A 19,879-nucleotide genomic window follows, 5' to 3' on the forward strand; every position below is an offset into this window, starting at 1 on the left:
CCTTCCCTTCATCTATGGCCTTGGTAACTGTTTCAAAGAAGTCGACCAGGTTCAAGAGGCAAGATCTGCCCTTAAAGCCGAATTGGGTGGGATCCAGTGTCTGGAGGTTACCAATGTCCTTGTTTATGAGTTCCATGATGATACGCTCCATAGCTTTGCAGACCAGACTAGTCAGGCTTATAGGCTGATAGTTTCCTGGGTCCATTGTGGCACCACCTTTGTGGAGCGGGGCCACTGTTGCTGTATGCCATTCCTTGGGTACATATCCTGTAGCAAGGCTGAAACTGAACAGTGACTTTATGTGATGGTTTAGTTCTTCTTGGAGCTCATGTAAGACGCAGCCTGGGACACCGTCTAGTCCCATTGATGCTGTGTTTTTTGCTTTGGAGAGGGCAGCTCTCACCTGTGCGTTTGTGATGTCAGGGAGGCTACATTCTGTTGGGATAGACATTTGGTCTTTTGGGGGGGAAGGGGGGGGAAGTTTGCACTGTACCTGTCTGTCAGGATGTTGGCAATGTGTGGGATCAGTGTATTTTTTTGTCATTTGGTACTAACTCAGAGCATATCTGGGAGCTGCCCCCCAGATTCCTGACATAACTAAAGAAGGCCTTGTGATTATCTTTAGTGTCTTGTGCAATTTTTCTTTCGAAGCTGGCCTTAGATAATTTTATGAGGGATCGCAGATTCTTGCTAGTTCTGATCAGAGATTCCTTCCCTTTTTTGGGATTTTGCTCTGTCCTGTAGTAGCTTCCTCCTCCTTTTGTATAGTTTATTTGTGGCCGGGGTCCACCAGACTGGTCTCCTGCTTTTGGAGGAGTGAGTCTTGGAGGAGTGAGTCTTGGTTTTATTTGGGATAGCATGATCCATGCATTCCTGTAGGTATCCATAGAATGCATTTGTAAAGGATTCTGCTGTTTGCGCAGTATTTTCCACTGGCCCGGTGGCTTTGAAGGATTCCACCTCGGTTTTGAGAAGTGTGAAATTTGCTTTTGAGAAATTTTTCACAGTGATTTCCTTGGCTGAGGGTGGGGATGGGATATGGATGTCCAGTGAGATTAATTTATGGTCTGATCTTACCAACGAGGGACATACCTCTGGTGTGGAACATACGAGTCCCCATGCTGGTGATGACCGGGTCCAATATGTTATCCCCTCTTGTGGGAGTGGTGACCAGTTGTTCCATAGCATTTGAGTTTATAAATTCTAGGAACCGTTGGGCAAGGGTGTTGGGACTTGAGTAGTTTTCCCAGTCGGTGTTTGGGTAGTTGAAGTCACCCAATATTATTGTGTTTGGAGAGACCTTCATATTCTCCAGTGTTCTCAGGAAGGCCGAGTGGGGTTCCTGAGTTTGGGATGGTGGTCTGTAGCAGGCTACAAACTGAAAGGCAGTTTTGCCCACTGTTAACTGTACATGGATGGTCTCTGATGCTTCGTGTAGTGCCACTAACCTGGAGGTATGGGTATCTTTGAATATGGATACTCCCCCTCCTTTTGTGGTTCGGTCCGAGTTTTGGGGTCGAAAAGCATGGTATGAGGTATAACCTGGTAGTGCTGTGGTGCTCTCTGGGGCCTTGAACCAGGTCTCTTGTCACTGCACAGATATCGATATTTTCCATACTGAGGAGAGCCTCGAGTGCGTGCATCTTGAGGTTTAGATTTCTGGCGTTGAGCAGCATTACCCTTAGTTTTTTTTTCTTGTGTTGTTTGTGGAGGTGGGTTTGTCTTTTGAGCCTTGCCTAAAAAAGGCAGTATGAGGGTGGCAAGAGCCTTAGCCAGTATTTGAAAGCCCAGGGATGACAGGTGCAAGCCGTCCCTAGCGAAGCAACGTGGCTTGTCAAGCATGTTATTCCAGGCTGACAGACACAGAATCCCCTTAGAATGACACCAATGCTTTAGCCAATTGTTAAAATTGATCATTTTGTCTTTATACTGTGGCATCATTCTTGGTGAGGGCAAGATGCTACTCAAGGTCAGGGTCATACCGGTCTGGGCTACATGATCAGAGAGCTCCTTTGTCTCTTTTCATGTAGTCCAGGGAGGTACGTCTCAGGTCATTCACACCAGCATGGACAATGACGGAGTCATATTTGTACATGCTTTGGAGTGACCTGAGTGCTTGTGTTACGTGGCGGATCCTGGCACCCGACAGGCAGCTTACAGTGACCTCCTCCTTAAGTCTGGTGAGAGGGACGTCAGTGTGTCTGACAATAGAGTTCTCTATTACAAGTGTGTAAGGTGTGGTGTTTAGCCTTAAGGGCTGTGGCTGTGTGGCACACTGACTTTGTGAAATATGTGATATGTGGGTATTGTTGCGGGGTAGTGGTTGCTTGGATGTCTGCTTTGGAGGTCTCTGCTGCTTTGGCAGATTTTTATTTAGAGCCTCCGAGTATGTTTTTGTGTGTTCGGTTTGTTGATGTGATAGGTCTAGTGTGGTTACCTTCTCCTCCTGACTGACTGTGCCAGTGCTGGGTTGAGAGAGCTCAGCCTCCAGTTTGGCTATATAGTTGCATCTCTCACATATATTTGAGTTTGATGGGAGGAGGAGAGGGTGGTCTGTGTACATAAGGCAGTTGTAACATTGCCTCAAGATACCCAGATTCACGAGCTGGACTGGAGAGTAAACCCGAAACTGATTATTGGACATGCCAGAACAGTATAAGGAACAGTTTGACTGATCAGAAAGGACCAATAGGGAGCCAGGTACTTATGAGTATAAGAGGGTGTAGTGCTTTAGTTAGTGTTTACATATACGATTACTTATAAGATCAGGTGCACGGCTTTAGAATGAAAATAGAGTGCTTACTTTGAGATTTAGAACAGTTCTAAGGGAAAAAGTGGAGAGTGTGGAGCCGGGAATAGTTTAAACCCGTTTAAGTGGCGCTGCGCTCTGCGCAAAAGCGGGTTTTAAGGCAGGGAACTTGAAAGAGCTGGGAATCAGCTCAAAACGTTTCTAGGCAGTAACCACTACTACAGAGGCAGGCAAGCTGTTCAGTGTTGATCACTGCCACTGATGAACACAGAGACTTCCCTTTAGCCCAAGCAAGCACTGGCCACCAAGAAACATGCAAACAGTTCAGAACAGCAAATCTGTAACTGAACATCTTTAAATTTCAGAAAGTGGGAAAAAAGCAAGATGTTTTAGTTTAAAGGTAGCAGAGATACACAAGTAGAAAAATAGTCAGAACAGTGCAATAAATGACCTCACACTTGAGTGCTAGGCTAGAGTCAGGTAAAATGCAATATTAAGAAAAAAAAACTATTTTAAGTGCACCACAGGAAATGCAGTAAACAGGCTCTAGATGTGTTCTAAATACTGTTTCTAATACAGATATAAACTTTAGCAAGCCGGAAAACGCCGAAAAGTATGCGGCAAAGCAGAAATTTTAAACAAAAAATCAGAAGAGAATACTTAAAATGTCAAAGGTGGCTCCTTTCTTCTTTCAGCGTTTTCTCCCCTTGGTAGGTGCTTCAGCAACAACTATCAAGCCTGGAAAGACGCCAAAACTACGAGGCAGCAGGGTTTTAAGAGAGAGAGATCAAGGAGTTTGGAATTGACCCAAAATAGCCAGTAAAACTACAGTTTCTAGGCAGTAACCACTCCTACAGGGGCAGGCAGGCTGTTCAGTGTTAATCAGTGCCACTGATGATCACAGAGACCAGTTCTCCCTACTTTGATTCCTCCTCCGGCTCCTGCAGTGGTTTCGGAGCCAGAATGAGTGGAGCTGATGGTTGTGGACCCTACCTTGCCCGAAGCCTTTTTGGTTCCTACTGGTCAGACTACGACACCAACCGGGGGGGGGGGGGTCTGGGGCCTGGCACTCTCCGGTCAGCTCCAGGAGAGGATAGCCGGACTGATCTTTTATCCGTTCCAGCTTTACCTCTCTGAGCATCGGCTTGGATGAGTTTGGCTCCTACCTTGGCCTCAGAGCAGTCTCTCGTGGTTCCGGAGGGGGCTTCTGGTTCTTCGGAGCCAGAGCTTTCCTCTGGTCATGGGGGGGGGTGCCTTCACGGTTAATGAGGAAAGCATTGTCCCCAGGGACATAGTGTTTCAGATACCATTTTTTTTCCCCTAGAGTTTCAGGTCCATCTTCTGCACCACATGGCCCACAGTATAGAGATTCAGAGCCTCATGAAGCCCTACAGGACATACCTTTCTCTTCAGAAACCTCTCCAGGAGCCCCATCTGAGGAGTCGGCCCGAAAGAATACTTGTAAGAGGAAACATCTAGACTCTCCTGAGGAGTCAGTGACATCCGACACGGACCTTGATGATTCAGAGAGGTCTCCGCGGTAGTCTTCTGAAGATGTCTCATTTGCAGACATCCTAGAAGTCTTAAACAGAGAGATGTCTGGAAGGCCACTTACCCTTCTGATGAGTTGTGTACATGAAGGCTTTTGGTTGTCGAACTTCTGCCTCTTGGGTGTCTCAGCCTTTTGATGAACTCTTGGGTTATTTTGTCAGGAGGCGTGGGGTTCTCCAGATACTGTGGAACCCGTCCCTAGGAGGCCTAATAAATTCATCACTGCACCAGAGGACAAATCTTTCTTGACCAAGGGGGTAGCAGTAGATATGGTGGTTGCATGGCCACTAAAAGGATGTCTGAGATGTCCACATCTGTCCATCCACCGAACAAAGAGTCACGTACAATGAACAGGTATGGGAAGCACACGTTCTCATCAGCAACCTTTACTCTACAGTCCCTGAATTACCTAACTAACCTTGTAAGGCTACAGAGAGATCTCCTAAAGGAGCTTGGAAGTACTCTCCAGGGGAGTGTAGCTGCGAGTGTCTCTGATAAAGTAACTTCTCAGCTTTCCACCCTAAACTCTCTAGTCAACTCTTCCATGAGGTTCATTTCGTATGCAGCCGATGGAGCAGGCAGATCAGTAGGTTCAGGAATTGCCCTTAGGAGACAATCTGATGTTAATCTTCTTTCCATTCATCACTGATGGGTTCGGTTCCGAGCTCTCTGAACCGAGTTGCCCTATTACCAAGCTCGTGCCAGTGAAAACAACTCTCGAGCTAAGTCTCTACCCAGAATGCCCTTCTCCCTGTTATCTTAGATCTTGTTTGCCGCATAGCCGCGTTTCAGCCAAGCCCTCTGCCAAGTGAAATCTTTTTTGATATTTGTGTAAAAATTTTTGAATATCTTAATATTTTACCAAACTTTTGGTATTGCTAGTGTTTCTTCTGTCTAACCGTATTCTTTCTACTCTACCAGTTGTTATATTGGTAAACTTCAAGTACCATTGTTGGTACGGCATTTTTCCTTACCCTTGTGGTATTTCTTCAATACCATAGCAGGTATTGTTTCTCCTGTTTAACCTGCTAGCCTTTATTTTTATTCAGGTGTTCACTTTCTTCTCTTCATACAGTGTATTGTTATATTGGTGATTTTCTTGTGATTTTTTTGAATGGAGTTGACTTTATTATAGATGGATTATACAGTTGGCTGTGGTGTCTTTTTCTACTAAGATGTCGGATAAGAAGGGTACTTCAGGCTTTAAGCATTGTACTTCTTGTAAGGGCAATTTACCTAACAGTGATTCTCATGATGACTTTGTATAATGTTTAGGAGTGGCCCATCTATCGGTGTAGCCTCCATGTGATATTTGTCAGAGCTTCAGCCGACTCACTGAGTGCAAAAATAAACTCATTCTGAAGTGGTTACTCAAGTCTCCCTTGTCAGAGGCCATTTCTGCAATGGAGGTCTCAACCCCTCCTAAGGACAGAGATCCCATTCTGTTCCTCCTTCACCATTGGGTGATCAGAGCAAGCCCGGGAAATCTAAGGTTCCCTAAGTTATCCTCTGAGCATAAATCTACCCCTTCAGCTCTGGCTTCCTCAGCTCTGACCATTTCAAAACCTACGATACCGACGCCTGTTTTGGCACTGGTCCTGCCTCCGGCACCAATCATAGACCTTACTATGCCTATTTTGACTTCAGCACCTGTAGCTACTTCGGCTCAGTGCACACCCTTGATTACGCCATCTGTTTCCATTTTGGAACAGACTGTTTCGGCTCAGAGTGCCACTTTGGCACTGAGCGTTGTACTGACCTCACTGGATCTGACCTCTATGCTTCCAGACTTGAAACTAGAGACTGCAGTGCTGGCAGACCTTGCACCACGGACCCGATACTCCCCCTCCGTAGACCCGTTTCTGGGCCAAGAAGTTATGTACTCACCATAACGTTCCTTGTGAATTGTTCATCTCACCTTCATTCTCACGTCTGTCCCTCCTTCCCCCTCCTGGCTGGCAGTTGACCTGGAGGCTGTCTTCATCCTGGTTTTTCAATGCGTCTTCATTCCTAGGCAGAATAATTATTGTATTTCTATTTGGTACGCAGCAAACAAGATCTGAGGTAATTCCAGCAGTGGATTGTGGGATAAGGGGTTGGGTCTGGAGCTACTGGAAAGCTTTGAGCTTGCTAGTCAGCCGTGTCAGAGGCGAGGATCTGCTCCGAATCCATCAGTGAAGAATGAAGGCAAGATGGAACAACTCACATGGGACGTTATGGTGAGTACGTAACTTCTTTTTTTTTTTGTAGTAGTGATGCATTAGTTGTTGGCTAATGCCTCTCCCCAGTATTTTGGATATGGGGATTGAATAGCTATAGTTCGGAAGTTAGATAGATCTGGAGTAGGGACTTCATTTGTCAACAACCTGTGGGTCTTGGATCCGATATCGGATCCGAGCCGGTAACTATTTATACAGCTATGGATCCGAGCTCCTAGCTCCTCCCCTCACCCATAATCCCCTGTCAACCCCAAATGACCTCAGATCTAGTTTGCCGCTCTAGTGTGTGTCAACTGGATTTTGAGCTCCTGGCGATTGAGATAAGTGTTCCCTTTTTATCTCTTTAGCCTTTTTTTCTGTCAGTTAATTAGTGTGTGTGTAATAGGTTTCCCTCTAGTCTGTTAATTTTTAAAATTTTAGTGTTTACCCTCCCCTCGCTGGTCGTTAGTGTGATTGTGTGTGCTTGCGTTTGGGGCCTTGTGTGTTTGTGTAGTTTACTTAGTTTTGGGATATGTCAGAGGTCCCAAATCCTATTTTTTTTTTAAATGCACAGAGTGTGGCCATAAGCTCTCTCCGGTGATGGCCACACTCGGTGTGTTCGGTGCCTTGGGGTTGAACACCTGTCCTTCGGATGCACCATTTGTTCAGCGTTCAACCCCAGGGCACTGAAGGAGCGGAAGTCGAAGCTGGTCCTGGCGGGACTTTTGCCTCGAGTCGGCTTCGGCCTCCGCTACTCCAGAGGCACATCCTCAGCCTGTGGTGGTGGCCACTCCTGCCCCACTTCCGGCCAGGATTCAAACTCCCACTAAGTCGCCGGAGAACAGGGAGGCCAGGAGGGAGAAACTGAGGGAGAAGCACCACAAGCGGCAGGCTGAGGCCTCCGCTTCGGCCCCCCTGGCTAAGCGGGCTTCTCCCTCCACGGCTTCCTGGTCCCCTCCTCCTCTGCTCCAATCAACTTCTTTCTCCTCAGGGCCTGAGGGGGAGGAGACCCGATCTCCGTCGAGGTCATCGAGGCGGCACTCCAGGCCTGCCTCGATGGCCTCGTCGAGATCCACTTACAGCCTGTCTGATGCAGACTTGGACTGGATGATGAGAAGGTTCATCCAGGCTCAGCTGCAGATGGGAGTGCTCCTGCCCCCCCCCCTTTCGGGGGGGGGGAGCTCGACACCCTTTTTTGCTCAGATAGCTCCTTCTCCGACCCGGTTTCCGGGTTCGGAGCGCTTGGAGCCGAGCAGTGTTGGAGCCGGGGGTGGGTCGGCGCCGACAGTACTGGGTACTTCGGATCCGACCCTGCCCTCGAGTCTGTCGGTTCCATCTTCGGATCCGATCTCTTGGAGCTGTGGCCCGAGCTTTGGATCCGAGGGATTGTGTGCCTTCGGCTCCATCCAGGTCGGAGCACACTGGTCCCTCGGATCCGACAGTCTCTGCGCCGGTTCCGATCCCTTCATCTGATCCGAGTGGGAGTCTGCTGTCTGAGCCCAGGGAGGGCGGCTCCCCCTCAGCCTTCGATGTAGTGGAGAGGGCTCTGTCGAGAGCATCCAGACCTCCAGCCCTTGTCTCTGCTCCGCCCTGCACTCCCTCTCTGCTGGGTCAGGCTTCCATCACCCGGCCACAGGGACAGCCTGCTTCGATGTCCCAGTTTGTTCCTGTGGAACAGGACATTGCTGGTGAGACCTCCTCGGACAGCCCCCCGAGGAAGTGCCTCGCAAGCATAAGTGTAAGAGGAGGCACATGGACTCCCCCGAGTCCTTAACAGAGGACACGGACTTGAAGGGGAAGGCTCCCCAAGGTCACCCCCTGAGGATGTCTCCTTTGGAGACCTCATGGAAATGCTCAGGGAGGGGGTGGTCTGCCCCCAAGGCTTCCTCCAAGTCAGTGTTCCTGGAGGCATTCGAAGCAGGCCCGTCTACCTCTTGGGTGTCCCCTCCGGCCGACTCCCTGGTGGACCTTGTGACTACCAGGGCGTGGAAGGAGCCGGACACTGTGGAGCCAATCCCTAAACGCCCTGCCCGCAGACCGGCCCCACTGGAGCAAGGGTCCCCCTGTAGATGCCATGTTGATGGCGGCAGCCACTAAGAAGGAAGTAGCTCAGGAGAGCCCCTCGGTCCATCCTCCGAGCAAGGAGTCCCACTCGATGGATCGCCTTGGGAAGCGGGTATTCAGTTCAGCGACCTTCTCAGTAAGGTCTCTGAACTACATGGCACACGTCATCAGGATGCAGCAGGATTTTATTAAAGAATACGCTGCTTCCCCCCCCCGGAGTCCATGTCTGCGGAGGACAAGCAATTGTACTTCACTCGTATGGCCACTCTGAGATCTATCTCTAATACCTCTACGCGGCTGTTCTCATGCCACTGAGGGAGCTGCTAGAGCTAGCGGAGCGGGCCTAGTTATGAGATGCCAGGCTTGGCTCCGACATTGCGACTTCGCGGAGCCCTTCAAGGCGTCCTTTGCGAATGCCTCCTTTGATGGTTCTGCCTTATTTGGCAAGACCATTCGCGAGACACTTGTCCAGAGCGAGAAGGACGGGAAGACGTTGTCTGCCGTCGGAGTCCGCTTCTCTGCTCCCCAGAGGTCCTTCTCCAATAACCAAAAGGGACAGAAGAAGATGTGGTTCCGGAAATCACAACATTCCCAACCTGCTCTGGACAACCAGTCCTTCCGTGGCAGAGGAGGACAGGGAGGACGCCGTCCTAGAGGCAGAGGGGCCCCAAGAAATTTTGGGTCCATAGAATCCTTCTCTGATCGGCCCACGCAACAGCCCTGAAGGGTTGCCCGACTGCTCCACTCGGGAGGCAGTCGGGGGGGGGCGCTTCTCGAGGCATCTGGCGGCATGGGAGTCCATCACGTCAGATCGCTGGGTGCTACGGATTATATCCAAAGGTTACAAAATCCCTATGCAACATATTCCCAGATTCAGGAACCTCCCCGACGTACCCACCCGATCAGAGGGAGGCTGCAGCTGCAGAAATCCAGCAGCTGCTAGAAAAAAGGGCCATCCAACCCGTCCCCCCAGACCAGCTCAGATTAGGGTTTTACTCCAGGTTCTTTCTGGTGCCAAAAAAGACGGGGGACCTGAGACCAGTTCTAGACCTTTCCCTCTTGAACCTGTCGGTAACCATGGAGAAATTCCGAATGGTCACTCTTCAATCCATTCTCCCCCTGTTGCGGGGAGAAAGACTGGATGTGCTCAATAGACCTCAAGGATGCGTACTACCACATTTTAATGGACAGACGATCCAGGAGGTTTCTCCACTTCCGGCTGGGAGCCAGGCACTATAAGTTCAGGGTCCTTCTCTTTGGCCTCACCACAGCCCCCAGGGTGTTCACCAAAGTTTTAGCAGTGATAGCGGCCCACCTTAGACTTCAGGGAATGCAGGTCTTCCCGTACCTGGATGACTGCCTCCTGACCACCCCAACAAGGCATCTACTCTGCTCAGCTAGAGATTTTTTTCTCCGCCTAGCTCCCCAGTTAGGCATCACGATCAATATGGACAAATCCTCCCTTGCTCTGACACAAGTGATAAACTTCATAGGGGCTAGAGTAAATACGAGAAGTCTGCAAGCCTACCTCACTTCGGAACAACTACAGAATCTGAGATTACATGTGCGGGCCATCCTCCAATCAGAAGCTGCACCGGTGGAATAGGTCCTGAGGGCACTGGGCTCTTTGGCAGCGGCAATAACACTCCTTCCATGCGCTCGCCTAAACATGAGGGTACTACAGTGGACCCTCCAAGTACAATGGTCCTTTCAGCTTCTTCCTCTCAATCACCCTATCTCTATCAGCAAGGCTTGCAGGAGGGCCGTGTTATGGTGGCTTCATTCCCCAGACCTCCATACAGGCCGCCCCTTCTGCACCCCACCTCCTCTCGTCACGGTGACCACGGACGCTTCTCGCCTCGGGTGGGGGGGGGGCATTGCTCAGGCAGAATGGTCCAAGGCACGTGGAACGACACAGAGACCTCCCTGCATATCAATGTTCTGGAGATGAGGGCGGTGCTGTTAGCGTTGCAAGCACTTCACAACCTTCTTCCTGTAGGAACTATTGCGATACAGACAGACAACATGTCAGTTGTCTGGTATATCAACAAACAGGGGGGAACCAGGTCTTATCCTCTCTGCCAAGAGGCCATGAGGGTGTGGAAATAGGCAATCTCCACCAACCACTTTCTGATCACAACGCACATTCCGGGATGGTCCAACATTCTGGCGGACAAACTCAGCCGCACTATTCTTTCCCCTTACAAGTGGTCTCTCAACTCCCGAGTAGCGAAGCGGATTTTTGCAAAATGGGGCCAACCCTGCTGCGATCTCTTTGCCTCTCTCTCAAATACAAAATGCGACAGCTTCTTTGTGCTGATTCCCCCACCAGGGGAAACCCCAAGCGACGCTCTAGTGCATGCTTGGCCACCTGGTCTACTTTATGCCTATCCTCCTCTACCCCTGATGCTAAAGATGTTACAGAAAGCCTCTCGGTTGGGGAGCAAAATGATCCTCATTGCCCCATTCTGGCCTCGGCAAACTTGGTTCCCTTACTTGTGGTCTCACTTGGTGAATCCTCCCTGGATTCTAGATCCCAGCCCGGATCTAATATCCCACCCATCAGGCTTACCGACCCCGAACCTGGACAACCTGAAGCTAACAGCTTGGCTGCTCCAGTTCCACTCTTAATCAGGACTCCCGGTATCTCCTCACCAGTCAAAGCCATCTTAGTGGCAGCGCATAAACCTTCCACCAGGAAAGTTTACCGCAGTAAATGGAAGCGCTTCTCCATCTGGGCGGAACACCATAATTTGGACCCCTTCACTGCTCCGCTAACGTCCGTTTTGGACTTCCTTACCGGACTTTTTCAGCAAGGGGCTAGCTGTTCGACAGTCAAGGTACAATTGGCAGCCATCTCCCATTACCATGTAGGACACGAGACAGGTCCTTTGATGTCAGCTAAACTATGGAAAACCTTCCTCAAGGCTACTTTTCTGCTCAGGCCCCCTATCAAAGAAGCGATACCCCCTTGGGTCCTATCACTAGTTCTTCAGGCCTTGACTGCTTCTCCCTTTGAACCAGCTGCCTCGGCTGATCTTAAATACCTGTCTTGGTAAACAGCATTCCTCATAGCCAGAACTTCAAGCTCTGTCCGTAAAACCCTCTTACTTGGTTTGTCGTCAGGATAGAGTGTACCTCAGGACCAATCCATCCTTCCTACCTAAGGTGGCCTCAGAAACCAATATCAATCAGTCCATTAACCTACCTGTTTTCTTCCCTAATTATCAAGATAAAGGAGAGTACAAGCTGCATTCTTTAGATGTGCACAGGCAGCTGCGTTTCTATATTCATAGGACTGCTGGTCACAGACAATCTGATCAGCTGTTCATCTCCTTTGCCAAATTCAGTTTCGGTAAAGCAGTTTCGAAGGTCACCTTATCATGCTGGATTTCCCAATGTATCCTTCTAGCTTATGAGACTTCTGGGAGGCCCGCACCTCAAGGGGTTCTTGCACATTCCACTCGCTCTTTATCTACTTCTGCTGCATTCAGATCTAGAGTCCCCTTGGATGATATTTGCTCGGCAGCCACTTGGGCCTCATCTCATACCTTTATCAACCACTACAAACTGGATGTCATTTCCAGAGGGAGAGCATCCTTTGGCTCCGCAGTGCTCCGGAACATCCTTCCATGATGGCCGCCCAAGATTCAGGTAGCTGGGGACTCTGTCCCACAGGTTGCTGACAAATGAAGTCCCTATTCCAGATTAAGAAGTTATGTACTCATCATAATGTTCCATCTGAGTAGGTGGCTTCATTTGTCTGCAACCATCCCTCCCTCCTTCCCCCTGGCCTTCAGAAGAGTTGGTTTGGTGGTATTATCCTGCCCTTTCCTGTTGGGATACCTTTTTCAGGTATATGTAGGAGGGCAAACTTGATCTGAGGTCATTTGGGGTTGGCAGGGGATTATGGGTGAGGGGAGGAGCTAGGAGCTCTGATCCATAGCTGTATAAATAGTTGCCGGCTCGGATCCGATATCGGATCAAAGACCCACAGGTTGCAGACAAATGAAGCAAACTACTCAGATGGAACGTTATGGTGAGTACCTAACTTCTTATTCATTAGCATTTCCCCCTTTTTTGGCTAGGAATGATGTGACATCTTCCAGATGGTGGAAACTTTAGATTCAGAGATCTGCTATGTATGCTGATGGGGTAAACATCGACAGTTAATTTAAGGTGCTCTGGTGGGAGATAACCAGTAGAGGTAGAGCAAGGTAGAAGTCTTTGCAAGATTCTGGAGTAAGGGTTATGAGAGTTTGTGATTAAGGATGCTGTAGATTGAATAAAAGGAGTGTTGAATTCAGTTGCTGTTTGTAGGGGTTGGGTTTCTAGGGTAGGGCAATGTTCTTTTTTTGGTCCATTGATTGAAATGGGAATGTTTTGCTTATCTGGTTGTTTCAGATTTTGTCACTGTATTGGCAGTGGTTCTGTGCAAGATCAACTAATAGGGTTTAGTGAAAACTTTCTTTCTCCCCTCAATGTTGTATGATCTTGGAGTTGGTATTTTTAACTACCAAGGAGTGTTGAAGGTACTGCCCTGACATTGTGGGGGGGCTTTGGTGTTTTTTCCTGCTAAACATTTTGTTGATGTAAGTTGATAGAATGTTAATCATCTTGATTTATTGTTGTACACTTGTATATTAAACCTGCAAATGCTCTTTGTCGACATCTTTTAATACTGGTAGTTTGACTGCCTTTGGTTGATAGTTTCATGGTAACTTTAACAAGGTATTTCTGTATTTATGCCTTAATATGATTCTCATTCTTTTTTATTCTCACTTGCATTTTATAATTTGGTTTTTCATAAATGTGAAGACAAAATTAAAGTATGATTTGGTTATATTTTTAGGTGACTTGCAAACATGAACAGACTTCATATCCTTTAAAGGCTACTGTATCTCTAGCAAAGCGGTTTTCCTCCAATATTTCTAACCTTCCAAGAGAACTAGTTGAAAAAGTTTTGGAAGAACTAGACCATTGTGTGCCTTTGCTAGAAATCTATCCTGTCAAAGGGCAGGACTCTGCAGTTTGTACAATTGCTCAGAGTCTAGAGATAGCAAGGTATGTAATCGGTATATTTGTTTGGAGAGAAAATTAAAATGACCATGAGTGAAGCTAGTTTCACTAGATTTAGCACTTGTAAGCATTTTGTACGTTACTTTTAGAATTTCCATATAGTGAACAGAACACAGCATGTATTTTTTTATAGAGTGAATGCTTGTAAATTTGAATGTAAAACCAGTATTTTTGTTTACTGAGACTGTATGATGTATATCCGTATTTTGACAGTTGGAGCCATTGTTGTGCTAAAAGAGCTAAAACGTGTTGGACCAAGAAAGCTGCTGACTGAGTGCCAAAAACCAAGAATCTTGGTGCTTATTTTGCACAGCATAGTAGCAAGGTCAGTGTTAGCATTTGGGGGCCCACAGCAAATGTCAAGTTGGTGTAAGTATCATCCTATCACTGCCACACCTAAGTAAAATTTTAGTTCATGCTTTTAAGAGTAGTTTACATAGACTAAAATGTGGCTAAAATACGTACATTAAGATTGGCCTGTGTAACACACATGTTGCTCATCTCAGAGGGGTATTTACAGTTACTGGCATTTAGTTGCAACAGTGATGCATTACAGCAGCTCTATGTATGGAGTGGGCTTAAATGAATTGGTGCCGCAGGAATTGCCTACTTTTTCACCCTCTCCACAAGCACAGACACACACTGTATCTAGTGGCCCCCCTCTACCGCCACCCTATACGAAGCTCACCACAACATGCATATTGTAGTTTTCTTCCTTTTTTCCCATTGATATACAGCCTTTTAAATTTTTTTTGTTTTATATTTTTTACAACCTTTTCATTTATTGATGGTTTGAACAGAAAGTATGATTAAGGAAAAATTCAGTGTTTAGTTTTCCTTGCATCCAGTCAACACACCTTTCCTAACCAGGACAGCACAGTAATAACTGTTTAGGAAATAACTAAATTAAGTTGGGGCTCCCAGAAGCCGAAGGGTTATAGACTATCTGGAATGAATTTAGTAGCTTTTTCACAAACTTAATCCATTGGGTGCCTGAAAAAAAAAAAGATTTTAAGGATGACAAGTTGTGCCCAAGACCTAATGCTCAAAGCCGACAAAATAGTTCACAATAAACTAGGCAATTATTGTGAGGATACACAAATCCTGTCTGGTAATATTGTCTGCCTGCTTTTCTTACCCCCACCCCAAAAAAAAGTCACTCCGTGTGCATCCCTCTGGTGTTAGATTGGGATGTAAGCAGAGGTTCGGATGGTCAGTCATGTATTTCAAGTGACTATGGTCATGTATATGCAGAGCATGCCCACTCACTCCTACATACAACCCAAAAGTAGCCACCTGCATAGGAGCTTGATGTGTGGTTGTATAGAAAATGAATAAAAATGATTATATCAAATAGTCTACTTTGTTGCTAAACAGTACACTGCCCCTGCACAACCCAAAGGAGGCGTCTTTGTACACCTCTGAAGTCTGCAAGAAAAGTAAAAGAAACCATGGCGACCCTGTACCCAGCATAAATTGTAATAACCTCCTGTGCATATCTCTAAGGTTTGATAGTGATGAAAATTAAGCAGGTAATGGCCACCCCCACATAACCTGCAGCAACGTTTGGTGCTCACTTATGAACGGTTTTAGAATGAGAGTGACTGAAGGCCAAAGCCATCCCTAAGTCTGTCACTCCATTTATACAGTCCTGGGTGTGGAGGCTAGCAGATTCCTAAAAGCTCTAAGTGTTTGAATGTACTGTGATGTATTTTATGCCTTACTTTTGAAATGTAATTACTTGTTAGCTGCATTTTATTGCTACCTAGAAGTTAAGTATGTGTGTGACAATATTGTGGTGTGTGTTTGTGTGCCCGCTGCATGTACACAAATCTGTGATATTTTTGCACATGCACACTGCAAATTCAAAGAAGGTGAAACTGCACATTCATCTTCATGGAAACTGCTGCATGTTTTTGAGGTACTGGGCTTTACTAGAGTAGATGGATAGATGAATGCACAGACAGGGGAGGGTATGCAGACTCCACACAGGAAAAAAGCATAGCCAAGACCTCAACCAGAGCAAAGCACTGTGAAATGGCAACTCTACTCACTGTGCCACAGTGGCAGTAAACTGTTAACATCTGAGGTAGTTAACTTCATTTGGTCATCAACCTGTGGGTATCTGATCTGACCTGGATCCGTGCCGGCAGCTCTCCAAGCTAGAGATCTGAGCTCCAAGCTCCTCCCCTTACCCATAATACCCTGTGACCTCCTTCCAATCCCCAGATCTCGTTTTCCGCGGCTTGGTCAAGCACGTGTTTTCGAGCTCCTAGTGTTTTCAGGCGAATTGTGTGTTTTTGCTTAAAAATCTCTCTAATAGTTTTACTGTGTGTGGTTAGGTTAGATTAAATCCCTTAGCTTTACTCCCTCGTTCCCTCATAGTTTAACTCCTAGTAGGCCCCTCTTTTCCCTTAAGTGTTTTTGTAGGGCGTGTCTGTGTCTTTATCTAGGAATCATGGCCGAGGCCTCAAAGGCCATCTTTTCTAAGTGCACTGTGTGGCCATAAGCTATCCCCAGCGATGGCCACACTCAGTGCGTCCTCTGCCTGGGGGTACCTTATCTGACCATATGCTGCCAGATTTGTGCAGCCTTTAACCACCGGGCCCTGAGGGATAGGAGGAATAGGGTGATTCTGGCGGGTCTCCTACCCGCAGAATCTACTTCTTCCTCCTCTCCCTTGATGGCTACAGCCGCAGCTGTGGCTGCTCAGCCTGCTGTCCCCCCTCCCCTGGCTGGGACTCAACCTCCCACCTCTTCCCAGGGAGAGAGGGAATCTAAAAAAGATACGAGAGAGAGGAAAGAGAGAGAGGCACAGAAGCCACAAACGGCGGGCGGGATCAGACCCCTCGGCCCCGTCTGCCAAAGTGCTCTCGTCGCCCCAGAAGGTCTCTGGGCCTTCCTCCCCTTGGCTCCATTCTCCACGCTTCTCCCTGGAGCCTGAGGAGGAGGCCCGGCCATCTTCTAGGTCATCGCGGCGCCCTCCCAGCCAGCTTCGGCCTCTTCAAGGTCAATCCGTAGCCTCTGCGACGCTGATATGGACCGGATGATGCGTCGCTTTCTCCAAACCTAACTGCAGATGGGAGTGTGGGGGGTTCAGCCCCACTTTTTGCCCCGATAGCTCCTTCGATCCACTATCGTGTTTCGGAGCCTTTGGATCTGAGGAGTCTCGGAGTCAGGGAGTTGGCGCCGATGGTTATTGCTACCTCGACGCCGGCCATGCCCTCAAGTTTGATCCCTTTTCGGATCTGAGGGGGCCAGTGTGTCTTCGGCTCAGTTTTGGTCGGAGCACACTTCCCTCTTGGGTCTGAGCGCATCAGCTGCGACGCCAATCCCCGAGCCGGATCAGAGAGTGTTCACCACGGAGCCCAGAGAGATAGGTTCACCCTCGGCTTTCGATGTGGTGGAGAGAGTTCTCTTGAGAGGTTTGAGACCCCCTACTCTTTCTTCGGGATCCGCCCCCACTTCCTTGTAGCTGGGCTTATCCTCCATCGTCCAGTCCCAGGGACAGCCTGCGTTGATGCCCCAGCCCGTTCCACTGGTGGAACATGACCCTTTTGGTGAACCCTCCTCGGACAGCCCCACCGAGGAGGTCCCTCACAAACGTAAGTGTAAGAGGAGGCACTTGGACTCCCCTGAGTCCCTCACGAAGGACACAGATTTGGAGGAATGGGAAGGTCACCCCCGAAGACGTCTCCTTTGGAGACATTATTGAAATGCTTCGCCAAAAGGGGGGGTGGTCAGCCCAAAAACCTTCCTCGGACGAGTTGGTATTCCTGGAGGTGTTCGCAGGCCCATCTACCTCATGGGTGTCCCCTCCGGCTGACCCCCTGGTTGACCTCATCACTACCAGGGCGTGGAAGGAACCGGACACTGTAGAGCCAATCCCCAGGAGGCCAGATAGGATTCTTAGTCCCCTGCGGATAGGACGGCTTGGAGTAAGGGTTCCCTGGTAGATGCCATGGTGGTGGCGGCAGCCACCAAGAAGGAACTTGCTCAGGATAGTTCCTCGGTCCATCCCCCTGATAAGGAGTCTTGGACAATTGATCGTATCGGGAAGCGGATGTTTGCTTCAGCTACCTTTTCCATAAGGGCGCTGAATTATTTGGCCTATGTAATTAGACTTCAGCGGAATCTGTTGAAAGAATACGCTGAGTCTCCCCCTGAGTCCATGTCGGCTGAGGAAAGCGGACCTTCTTAGCTTGCATGGCCACTCTGAAATCTGTGTCAAACACGTCTATGCGGCTAATCTCCCATGCCACGGAAGGAGCTGCTAGAGCCAGCGGGTCCGGCATCGCCTTAAGGCATCATGCCTGGCTGTGGCTTTGACTTTTCAGAACCTTTCAAGGCATCCTTCGCGAACACACCCATGTTAAGTTGTCTATCTCGCCTTCTTGCTGGTTGGGTTCGTAGCCAGTCCTCGGCTCCGACTCGGCCATCTTCTAAAGCTCGAGAGCTGTTTACTGGCTCAAGGCCACCCCATAATCCCATGGTGCCTGGCGCTAGATACCCAGATCTCGTTTGCTGCTTCTTCTGTGAGGTTGTCTTACTGGCTCAGGTCGTAGATTTTTGTTGTTTTATCTGTATTTTGCTAAAAACTGTTAGGATTTGATAGTGTAGATTGTTAGTTGTAGTTACAACCTTTCTCAGTATATCTTTGTTGTACCTATAATTTCTTTCCTGAATCCCTCCCCTTCCTTTCAGAAAACTCGTTTTAGTTAGAGAGTTTTCCCCTTCCCCTTCACTTTCTTCACGTAGATAGCCGTTTAAATTAGAGGCTAACCCTTTCCTTTTTCTCTTTAAAAAAATAAATAAATATTTACCTAATTTAGTTTTATTTGCTTGTAGGTAGCATAAGATATTGTTAGTATTTCTTTTGGCTGTTTTTTGGGTGTGGTAACTTTAGTGTGTGTGATAGTTATCTCCTATTGTTTGTGCATTGTTCTTGGTATTCCAATTTTTTTTCAGTGATGTCCAAGGATACCAAGGTGTCCGGATTCAAGAAGTGTGACTCATGCTGTCAGAAGATGTCTCTGACAGATGGTCACACTTATGTCTATTGTCTGGGCGCCATGCACCTGCAGGACTTTTGTTCGGTTTGCCATGCCTTCACCCCAAGAGTCCTGCAGGAGCGTAAAAATAAGATGTTAAGTTGTCTATCTCGCCTTCATTCTTGCTGGATGGGTTCGGAGCCGACCTCGGCTCCGACTCGGCCACTCTAAAAGCTCGAGAGTTGGTTCCACCGGCTCGAGGCTCCCCTTATATCCCACAATGCTAGGCGTGAGTTACCTCAGATCTCGTTTGCCGCTACAGCGATCGAGGTGTGTTTTCTACCGGCTCCAGGTTAGTGAAAGTTAGACTAGTTTAAATTCTTTAGACTTAAGCTAGCTTAGTATATTTTTCTTTCCCCTTAGTGTAGTGGATATTATCCCTTCATTTTCTTTATCCAGCCCCTTTTTTTCTAAAGAACTTATAGTTCTTTCCCTAAGGCCTTCGGGCCCTCCCTATCCTTAGGGTGTGTGTGTGTTGATTAGGGAATTTTAACTTAATTACCTTTAGTTTAAATTTTCCCTTTGAATCCCTATCAGTGTAATCTGTGTGTGTGTGTTTTTTGTGTGTGTGATTACACTTAGGGTCCTTGAGTATGTCCAAGGATACAAAGGTCTCAGGCTTCAAGAAGTGTGACTCGTGCTGTCAGAAAATGTCTCTGACAGACGGTCACACTTCTTGTGTGTATTGCCTGGGACCTTTACACCTGCAGGACTCTTGTGCTGTATGTCATGGCTTCAGCCCTAGAGTCCTGCAGGAGAGAAAAAATAAACTCATTTTGAGGGGTTTAATCAAGCCTGAAGGTTCCCTCTCTGTGTCATCGGGGAAACCTTCTAAGGCTTCCAAGACCTCGGCTGCAGCTTCAGAGTCGAGGCCTAAGGCTTCGAAGCCTACTGCTTCATCGGCTCCGGCTGCAGCCGATGAGTCTTTGACTGCAGTATCTGTGGTTTCCTCGGCTCCGGCTGGAGCAGAGGCATTAGAGATTCCTGGGTCGGCTCCGATCAGACCATCGGAGCCGACATCTAGAAAGAGATCGAGGTCACCGTCCCTTGGCTCCGTACATTCGGCTCCAGCGTCTCCCTTGCTGTCTGAACGGAGCCACAGATCTCACTCCTCCAGGTCATCGAGGCTCTCAGATCACGACCTCCAGAGGGTAGTGAGTAGACTTTTGAAGTCCGAGGCACTGGCC

At 48.1% G+C, this 19,879-nt stretch overlaps 1 protein-coding gene across 1 annotated transcript in view; it reads left to right on the forward strand.

Moving 5' to 3' along the window:
- LOC122814136 (testicular spindle-associated protein SHCBP1L-like) overlaps nucleotides 1-14,045 on the forward strand; it is a 647,719-nt gene extending 633,674 nt beyond the window's left edge. The window contains exons 3-5 of the mRNA XM_044086749.1: nucleotides 13,415-13,626; nucleotides 13,744-13,760; nucleotides 13,855-14,045. Of these exons, the coding sequence (XP_043942684.1) occupies nucleotides 13,415-13,626; nucleotides 13,744-13,760; nucleotides 13,855-14,045 (420 nt within the window). The remainder of the gene's footprint in view (nucleotides 1-13,414; nucleotides 13,627-13,743; nucleotides 13,761-13,854) is intronic.
- Nucleotides 14,046-19,879: the final 5,834 nt, after the last annotated feature.

Source organism: Protopterus annectens, chromosome 10.part0, assembly GCF_019279795.1.
Source record: "Protopterus annectens isolate FY-2018-M chromosome 10.part0, PAN1.0, whole genome shotgun sequence".
NCBI lineage: Eukaryota > Metazoa > Chordata > Ceratodontiformes > Protopteridae > Protopterus > Protopterus annectens.